The sequence below is a fragment of the Zonotrichia leucophrys genome, chromosome 9 (assembly GCF_028769735.1).
Source record: "Zonotrichia leucophrys gambelii isolate GWCS_2022_RI chromosome 9, RI_Zleu_2.0, whole genome shotgun sequence".
NCBI classification, from domain to species: domain Eukaryota; kingdom Metazoa; phylum Chordata; class Aves; order Passeriformes; family Passerellidae; genus Zonotrichia; species Zonotrichia leucophrys.
In genome coordinates, this window is record NC_088179.1 from 17,401,910 (window position 1) to 17,412,487 (window position 10,578).

At 39.8% G+C, this 10,578-nt stretch overlaps 1 protein-coding gene across 6 annotated transcripts in view; it reads left to right on the forward strand.

Annotated features, from left to right (window-relative positions):
• MCF2L2 (MCF.2 cell line derived transforming sequence-like 2) overlaps nt 1–10,578 on the forward strand; it is a 151,118-nt gene that overhangs the window by 64,032 nt on the left and 76,508 nt on the right. For all 6 annotated transcript variants that reach the window (XM_064720927.1, XM_064720928.1, XM_064720929.1 and 3 more), the window contains exons 14-15: nt 8,592–8,695; nt 10,084–10,172. In XM_064720927.1, coding sequence (XP_064576997.1) covers nt 8,592–8,695; nt 10,084–10,172 — 193 coding nt within the window. The remainder of the gene's footprint in view (nt 1–8,591; nt 8,696–10,083; nt 10,173–10,578) is intronic.

The window sequence follows — 10,578 nt, forward strand, 5'->3', positions numbered from 1 at the left end:
GCCTCGTAGGAACAGCTAGTAAAAATGAATATGAAATATCTCTCACTGCAAACATACCAACAAGGGTGAATCAAAAAAACCCACCAGGTTTCTCTTCCTAGGTCTAATCTGCAGAGTACATTTCCATACTGTGTCTCAGTGTGTCTTGTATTGTTAATTCTCAAATACCCACACCAGGGTAGTCAATGCAAGCCTGCAATGCAAGCATGTGAACCTCTTTTATATTGCAGATAATGTAATGTGAATATTTGGCTTTCAAGTGTCATAATTCCTCAAGTTTCAATCAGATACTTGCAAAATTAAGGGTCCATTAGTGAGTGACACTGACTAATTTGTGGAATTTTTTCCCCCCTCTACATAGACCTTAGTTCATTTTCTACCTTTCACTTTCTACTTTGTCCTCTGCTATCATAGAAGCTGAGCATTGCTTCTGTTTGGAAATTACTGAAAGTTCCTGATTTGAGGTTAGCACGTGCATTTAGCTAAGATAGCTGTTTCCTGCAAAAGGAACAAGAGTGAAGCTAATTAGAAACTGTATCCTGGAGACCAGCTACCCTGTGCTTGGTAGCAGGAAGAGGTTGTCCCTTTGTAACCTTTAGGGCTGTTCAAAAGGGGAACTTTTAGTACAAAGCCTTTAAAAACCCCTCTAATTTGCCCAAAGAGCGTTCGATAAACTGCTTTCTCAACAGGAATCTTCCTGTTGAGATGGATGGCCAGTAGCCTGACCATTTTGCTTTCTAGGCATACCAGCAGAAAGTCACACCAATGTCCCTGTTCTCCTTTGCTCCCCAGCATTCATCCATCCTTTCTTCCAAAGGAAAATCATCTTTTCCCCATTCCCATGCTGATTTGACATCTGTACATTTTTTCCCCCAAACCATGCTGGCTGTGTTTTGTATGTACAATTCCCACCTCAACTTTCAGCTTCTCTTTTAGTTTGAGGCAAGCTGAGAACACAAAGCCTGTGAAGAGGTCCTGCTCTGCCACACACCCATCCTCCAGCACTGTGCTCCCCTCTTGCACTGGGGTGGGCAGTCAGTTTTCTGGAGTTGTGATTTGCCTTAAAAACTGAAAAAATAGACTGCAAAACTGTAGTAGTTCTTCTTCCACTGCAAGAGTTAGAAAAATGCAGGGAGTTCTGGAGATCACACAGCCCAGTCAGTGCTCCAAGCAGCACTAATTACAGCATTCATCAGATTGCTCACTGCATGGCCACTAGTGCTGAAACAAAGGAAAAAAAAAGTTGCAGAAAATGGGGTTATGGGGTCAGTAGGTCAGAACCAGTTAGTTCCTGTCAGTGGCAGCACAGTTTTAGGATGGCTTTTACCAATTCTGAAACTGCATCTTCAGGCTAAAAGCTAATCTTGCCATTCTGTTTATGCCTGCAGTCTCTTGAACTGTTTCTTGAACTTCTTTCTTGTCATTTTAGCACATTTGCAGATTTTTAGAATAAATTATTGATATAGATAGAACCTTATAGAACAGTCACTGGTTTATGACAGTGCGTTAAGTTTTGATTCTTGTTCATACAGCCCATCCCACATACCATCAGCTCTTTCACAAAAAGTCATGAGATGCTGCCTTGCTCTGTCCCTTGAATTGCAGTACACAGTTATACAACCCAAGAGGATAACTGTGTGACAAGGCTTAGCCTTCAATGTCCTGTTGCAAAATAATAAGTAGCTGAAATTTATTTTAAAATGCTACTCTGGTTGTGAGGAGGTGCAAAGTGCAACCCAGTTCTGTTCAGACATTGATAAGCAGACTCTGCCATTTCATTCAGATTCTAGGAGGTGACTGACCAGGAGTACCTCTGTGCAAAGAAATAGAAGTGCCTGAGTATCTACAGCTCATCCAGGGGCTCTCAGTCAGTGACTTTAACAGCCACGAATAGTACATGTATATTCACATATTCTTTATGAATCACTTTGGTGTTATCCAGTTGTCTGTTACAGAGAGTCACACTTTGGAATTCCTGAGTGCCCTTTCCCTCAGAATGCACTTGGCAATACTGGTCAGTATTTTAACCTCTTTTTTTCAGAAAGAAAACTGAAGCAAGATAAACTGAGGAATTCACCAAGGTGTGTCACAGTCTGACTCTGAAACATGTCTGAGAATAGAAACAGGGACACTGAGTCCTATTACAAGCCTGAAAATGAGGCTTTGAAATTCTGCTCTTCTTGAAGCTACTGTCTTTTGGACTTTCCTCTGTGTCCTTTCTTCACATTCATGGCATCAATGCACAATCAGCATTTACTTATGAGGAGAATTTATTAAGCAACATATTGGAAACTGAGAGAGGCTTAGGACACCCTCTTGAAACAGGTTTTGTAACTCATTTGTCATATTTTACCCAGGACATACCTGAATATTTCTAAAAGCTTGCAAAATGGAATATGACAGTAGGAAAATACCACGTTCCTAGATTTTGTAAATAGAAAGGCAAGCAAAGGCAATAAAATGTGGTAAACAGAAATAGAAGACCAGAAAGAAAGGCTTTTATCCCCAGGCAGCAGAGTAACAATACCATGGCAGCACTGGGGTGGTTGGTCTGTGAAAGGAAAAGAAGTTACATTTGTTCCAGAATAGATTTTGTTTTGTTCTTCCTTGCTGACTCTCCATTTTCCTAACTGGGAGCAGTAGGGAAAATTCAGTCCAGTTCAGGGTGCTAATGGAAAAATCTTCACAGATATGAAGGCTCAGACATTAAACACTCCATTATTGTAACTTTCAGACTTTTCATTTTACATGGACAAATGTGTGGGCAGAGGTGGATTTTCTGCACACAGGCATAGCTGATACCATATCTGAGAGAAAGGGCAGGTTTCTGTTGGGGAAATGACTGTCACAGTTTCATGTGCATGTCCTTATGGTTTCTTATGACTCTCAGCAATCTTTTAGCTCAGTGAAGATCCAGAATAGCAGCTCAGAATTGACTCTCCTTTGGTCAACACTTTTCTATGGGTCTGGAAACTCTGAAGAAAAATTTTACATTAATCCCAATTTTACTTGATGCTTCTGGTTTCACAAGTGGACTTCCATATTTTGCAGGGACAGTCTTGTTCAAGCCTGAAGTACTAGTTCTGGAATTACTGTGATGCTGAAAAGTCTGTGGCAGCTGTATTTGGTGCATGTTTTAGCTGTGAGAACTTGATTAAATGTTATTCACAGATCAACCCTGAAAAAGCAGAAAACTCTGTTGACCTTTTTATGATAAGAGCCTTGAAAATATTTAAGTAGTATATATGACACCTTATTTTAAGGAGAACTCCATTTTCTCCCAGTGGAAGCTGCTTGAATTCTAATAGCTAAATTTGTCCCTATGTCTGCTGGGAGGAAAGAAGTGGCACTTGATATTTTTGCTGTGATTCACTTTTGAGGGCATAATTTTTGATGATTTGACTACATATTTGTTCTCTGCATTTCTATGCAAAACACTTTAGCATGGAGTGAATTGGAGTAGGTCCACAGAGTCAAACCACACAAAGAGATGAACTACAGAACTGTAAAGGATAATACAAACAATTAGAAATTACTGCAGTTAGCATTTATCTATTTTAATTTGCTTGTAATTCTCCCAAACTCTTACTCTTTGAAATGAAACTTTCCCAAAGGCTATTCCCTTCAAACTCACACGTTCTTGGAAAATTTCAGTAAAAGGCGATTTGGCCATCTCAGTGACCATGGTTAGGAAAAATGTCTTGCTTTAGCTACCTTTCTGACAAGAGTTGGAACATGGCAGCACAAAGTGCTATAAAATATTCACCTAGAGAGTTCTTTGTGGGCAACATAAATGTGAAATACAGGAGCAGAGATGTCAAAATGTCTGTGAGCTTGTTAAACAAATAACATATTTAACAGCACATTGCACATAGAAAATCCATGACTCACCATACAAGCATCTTAGAAGGCCAACTTGGAACACAAGATTCATGGGGAGAAAACACAGCTGAAGCCTTCTCAGTTCTTTAAATAATAAAATTTAAGCTGGTTCCATCTCAGTTAAATGTATACAACTGCTCATTGGATTTGGTCCAGCATTCCTCACAGTCACTAGTGCATAACACTCACTAACTAATAACATCTGGACAGAGGATAAAGGAAGAATTTCTTGCAAGAATCGGGGGATGTGTGCAGGGGAAGTGAGGCTGTGGCGAGATTAGCTGACTCAGAAGAGATGGTGTGTGTGACTCCTGAATGGTTGAGAAACCACTGGTTTTCTGGTTCAGTATATTTCTATAAATGAAGTTGTAAAAAGGGAAAGATACTTTCAGTTTTGTGGCTGTAGGATTGCTATTACACTTGGGCCAGTCTGAGGAAACCAAGTAGTGTCTCCTTGTAGCAGAATATTCCACATCCAGAAATCTTGCTCTGTGCTTCTTATTTCAGCAGATTTTCAGGGGGCTTGACAGAAATTTTGCCAGAGAGAAGTCTAAATTATATTGCCTAAGAAGGGCAAAGTCTTTCTGCCCTAAGCCATTAAGTGACAAACCATAGCTGCTCTGGTGTTTCTTTAGCTGCCTAAACATTGTTTTGCCATCACCAGCATTCAAAATAGCAATTAAGCCACTAATTATCTTCAAACTCTTGCTCCTGTTGTACATGAGCAGCAAGCCCCAATAAAGTTTAGCACACTAGTTATTCCCATGCTTGTTCTTGCCAAAAGAATTCAATTCTGCTGGAGGTGATGAGTGAGAATGCACAAACCCATACAGAAAACAGATGGGAGAACATGATGGAGGAATCCTCCCCCAAACCTGAATGTGAAATGTGGTGTTTACTTGAGGGGGGCTTGAAATATCTTACAGGTGCTGAGTATGATTTGTAACCCTTGGCTATGGTCCCTTACTAGCTAATGAGTTGCACTTCTTCTAGCAGGAGCTAACTTAGAGCCACTTACCCAGATGAACTAATCCAGCTGTCTCTGAGCACCTGGGAGCTGCCCACAGTTCTGTCTGTCCCTCAGTGGGGCATGCAGCCTCCACTGTAAGAGATCAGCACCTGAGAGTGGTGCCTGTGTCCTGCCACAAAGGAGCAGGGGGCAGAATGGGTGAAACCACAGCTTTTTCTCACAAGCTGCACAGCAAGTTTTCCTCACTGAATTTATTTCAGTCTTAGAGGGGTGGAGAGAGAGCAAAGCAAGACAGAGCACATGAGTCTCTGTCATTTACTAACAGCTTTAGGGACAGTACAGCTCACTTTACCATTTTCTGTGGGCTAAATAACACAACAGTGATTCCATACTTGTCATACAACTTGTCCATAAAAAAACAGTAAGACGTACTAAAGCCCCATTGGAAAAGTGTAGTGGTGCTCCAGGTGAATGCAAGTGACAGACCCAAACTCTGCTTTACAATGTCCTTTGACAATATTTGCTTTAAAAGCAGCATCAAGCAATTAAAAATACTAATGAATTCAAAATGAAATTACCATTATGTATCATCCAGAGGAGTACTGTGAAACAATAGGATGAAAACAGCTCTGCAACCATGCAGACATTAGATCATTTCTAGTTCTCCTTTGTTCCTGTGCTTTATTCTTTCAGTAAGCAATTCAACATTGTAATTTTTAGCTTCTTCAGCAAGACAATACTGTACTGACCTCAAAACAGCCAACTGTACTGAATTCTATGAGGGAGTTTCCCTTATATTTCCAGTTCCACAGTAATTATTGCAATAATAATTGGCAGGTATTTGGGCTGTTTCTTTCTGTACTGCTTCAGCAACTACTTAAATGCAGTGACATGTAGCAGTCTCTGACTATGGGCCAGTCAATAACTGAAAAATTCTCCAGAGCATAACCAAAGCAGCTTGTTTCCTGTTTTCAGTTCATTTCTGGGTCTAATTGGCAAGGGAAGTTTGCTGTGTCAATATGAATCAAATTCATCTCTGAAACAGACTCAGTGGAATTTGACTGCTTTCATATCTTGTCTCCTTTTCTGAAATATGTCATGCTGAAGAAGCCAAGACTCAAATTGTAAACTGACCTGAGAAATTTGCTGCTGGAGCAAGGAGCACCTGCAGTTTAACTTCTTGTGAATGTGTCATCTTTCATTTAAACTGTGCTGTGCTCTTTCCTGCATCACCTGGAGCTGTCTGAGCTTGCAAGTTGTGATCCAGACATCAAAGTTGTAACTGATTTCCACTTTTTCTGCTGATTGCTTTCACCTACAGTTTTCATACCAATATCAACCACTCCTTCAAGCTATGAAATTTTCTGAATAATGAATAAGCCAAACAACTTGGTATTGCTGACTATGCTCTTCTAAGCAAAAGTCCTCATGTTTTCTGAAGTCATTTCTGTTGCTTCCCTTAATTTCCATTGCATATCCATTGTGAATTGGATTGTAGAGCAATCCAAGGGACTGAACTCAGATTTAGACAGGGCAACTAGACATTGGCAGCCTATCAAGGGTATTCAAGTGTGGCTAAGATTATGAAACAATATCTTGGTGGCCAAGATTCAGATCTATTTTCTTAATGCTGGTTTTCAAGGTATAAATAGGATAAAGCTGGGAGAAGCTCCAGGAGATAATAGTTTTTAGTGTAATATGTCTGATCACAGCCTGTTTTGTCATGAGGTGGTAGAGACTTTATGGCTAAATAGAAACTCCAGGCTGCATCAATACAGAAAAGGGTGAATTTGCTGATGCTTACAGGCACTTTACTCAAAGATTAATGGGAAAACACATAAAAGGACCCATTTGAAAACTTACCAAATATTCAGGTTTTGCCAACAGTAGCAGTCACCCTCCCTGCAGATCAGAATGGCATGAAGAAGTTTGACAATTGGGATCAATAGTTTCCATGTGCTGCATCTTGCATCTTTTTGTTCCCTTGGTACCAAAATGTCAGTACATTTTGAGTGAAATAAAAATACCTTTGAGAGAATAAATACTACTTCAGGGAGAACTTGCTTGGGGATAGGAAAAAGATATTTGTTGAAAGTAGTGTTCAAAGTCAAAACAAATCCCCTGCTGTATATTCTGAAAGAGTGATGGGAGAGCCAAAAAGAGACATTTGCATTTCAGCTCAGTCCTGGAAACTACAAGAATTCTCTACCAGTTGATTATAGCTGCTGGTGACTGCCAGATTTCACAGTTCCATTGAGGAAACTTTCTAGTATGGAGTCATTGTGAGGAGGTAACAGGCATGAAATGGGCATTGCCAAGTCCTTATGTCATTCAGCATCGGATAAATCCAAGATTTAGGGAAGAGTTAGAGACAGGCTGCTTTAATTAATTCTCTTCCCAGCTCTGTGATAAGGCTGTTGAAAAGACAGGGTAGAAGAAATGTCAGCTTCCATTATTATCATCTGTGAAACTGATATGTTGCCTTTTTAACTGAATATAATGTGGGTGCTTCTATGTGCTTCTTTTTGCCGTTTTAAAAACGACTTTAAAAGAAGAATGCAAAATGACAAGGGCATGTGAAACTTTGTTAAGGTGTTTCTTTTAAAAAAGTGTTCAGACCTCTCCTACATCAAACCTTTGATACTAAGTCCTCCTCATTCAAAGAAGTCTTCATCTTTTTTACTGTATCCTTCAGCTTCTCCCAAAGAAGAAAAAGTTAATGACTATCAAAACTCTCAACACTTCAAAACATTAAACTTGGTGAAACTCTCTTAAACAAAATGTTGCCAGATGCATTTGAAAGCACCAGCTTTTATTCTTAGAAAAAGTGCTTCTTCAATTATAGTTTTTCCAGAATAAAAAAGGACTTTACCTCAATTTTGTTCTTTGTTGCCTGACCCAGATTCTTTCAGTATTTCACCTGGCTGTCATACATGTTTTCACCCATGACATGAATGGTGAAAACATAAATTCAGCAATGAAGAAGAGAAAGAGTGCTGTTGGCCTTGTACTTGCACGTGCTGTGAACTCATTACCAATCTAGAACAAAGATAAAGCTGTAACAGATATTATTTTCTACTCAAGCCAAATGTATGATTTCCCTTCTCATAGTTCAGTCTAACCCTTTGCTTTGGACAGCAGGCTCAGCACAGGTGCTTTTGTTGTTAAGGATGTCCAGGAGCCTCAGTGTCAGCTGGGTCTTTCAGAGCCTGCAAGGGCCCCAAAGCTGACACAACAGGGCATATTCTGAAATAATATGCTCAGATTCTGTCCTTACACACCTGTCACTGTGCCTTGCTGAACTCCTGTGATTACTGTTTTCAGAGTTGTTCATGTAATGAAACCTTGCAGGGAACATCCTTTCATCCAACACCAAGCAGCAAACCATTACCAGAAACAAAATTTCCTGGGAATCCACACAAGCAACACCATGCAAGTGGCAATTACCCAAGCTGGTACAGCTGGCTAACATTTACCTGTGCTGTCCTAAAGATGCTTTTCCCAGGGGAAGCCAAACCAAAGTAATCCTTTCAGTGTGGAGCTGAAGATGCCAGTTTGAGACAGTGCAGCACTGAACAAGGGGACTCATCCCTTGTTCCACCCAGTCCATCAGTGCTCCAGCACAGCTCAGTTCTCTAAGCCAGGCCTCATTTACCCCTTTGCTCATTGCTTTTATTAGGAAGTAGAATTTTAACTTTTAGCACATTTTCTAATTCTACTTTCTTTTTTACTCTTTCAGCTACCAACAGGAGGTCTACAGAAATTTCCTGCCCTCCAAAGACTGTTTCTGAAGTGGACTTATCAAAAAAGAAAAGCATTAAGAAGACAAAAGGTGGAATTAAGGTAGGATTACTTGTAATTTGGGGACATCTCATATTGTGAGAGAACTCAAAACCTCATAAATATATTTACATACCTATACTTAGAATTAAAAAAAAAAAAAGGAGCATTGCTAACTTAATTCTCTGATAAGGACAAGCTACTTTAACCCAACTTGTCTGTTATCCACACCCCTGACTTGTTCATTTCATCTTTATTCCTCTGAAGCTGAAAGCAAAAATTAAATGCGGTTGATTTTCTGAAATGGCCAGCATAGCCCACAACTTCAGCAATAAGCACAGAACAGTTACCAGCAGGAACATACAGATGGTCTCCTCTTTGGCTAAACTCACAGAAAGTGACTTTAGAATTAGTTTTACTCTCATCAGTAATGCAGGTAATCAGTTGCATTTCTCCCACATAGTTAGGTGTATGCAGCAGTGTGGTATAGGCTTTATAAAACATCCATTCATTAATTTTTAAATCCACTTTCCATGACTACACTGCAATTATGCCCCCTCCCTATGCTCCCATTGTTCTGATAATAGTTCAGATGAGGATAGTTCATTACTGGATTCCATCATTATCATCAACCAGCTAAATAATTTAGCAATATAGAATGTAAGAATCAGCCTTTAAAAATGAAAGTGCTCAGGAAGTTGGATTCTGCTGGGATTTAGATATTGGCTTGGATTAACAGCAAACTCAGCAGATGGGTTGTTTAACTGAATTTGAATAGATTGGCTTTTCAGTAAGTGCAAGTAATGCTTGCTGCTCTTAAAACTGCAGGCAAAAGGAGGAAAAGCCTGCTTAAAACTTGCCTGGAGAGCACTTGAAATGATCCAACTCTGCAAGACCGGACAAGGGAGTGTGAGAGTGTTATCAAAACAAACACTGGAGCTGTGCAAAAGCTCTGTTGCAGCCTGGGCACGGGCTCTGCACAGCCCCTGTGCCCAGCACTGCCTCACCCAGCACTGCTGCTGGGACTCTGACACTTCTCAGAGGCACACGGAGGATTCCCTCATTTCTTCACAGGGCATTCTACAAAGAACTCTGGAAATGTGAATTCTTTGGGTTGGCTTCAGACAGGAAATGAAAAAATAGTCTTCCAGAGTCTAAGGAACAGATTATTATGCCCATAATTATCTACACAAGGAGATAATTCCCCTTCTGTGGTACAAGAATATAATGACTTTGCCTGGAGTAAGGAATGCCTCCATGCCAACACTGAGCAAAGATGGAGAATATAAATAGGAGATATTTCTGCACATCAAGAATTCAATTATTTGAACTTTTCTAATGACTTTCTAGGTTAGGTAGGATCTGGTTTTTATTCTTTCAGAGTTAAAGTTCTCTAAATAAAAGCATCAGCAATTAAGTATTTTCAGTTTTAACATGTCCTTCTCATTCAGATTGAAGTGATGCATGAAGCCAGTCAAGGAGGATCCAGCAGAGTCCTGGTGACCAGTGAAAGTGATGAGAACTTGTCGACAAGGAGGAGGTAAGGCTGCACACATGAGCCACTATATATTTTTTTCTTCTTAGAATGCAAATTGCTGCATTTGTAGTACATTCTCTACAGCCTCTTTGAAGTTCGCCAAGATTAATAAATAATTAGCAATAATGAAGTCACTGAAATGCTTACAGCCATGCATTTATACCAAGTCTATCAGATGGAAAAGCAAATAAGAGTTATCTTTTGTTCATGTTGGGGCTTTTTTGCAGGTTTTTTCCTCTTAGAAGCATTAATTACAAGATGTGAGGAAAGAAGTCATTAGAATAAGCCTTGCATGTATTTACAAAAAAACCCTGCTGTTAAAAGATCCTCTCATAATGTTCAGAATTTTCACATTTGACTATGTACCTCTCAGGAGCTTCTGGGTTTTTTAACTGCAAGCTCAAGTTTC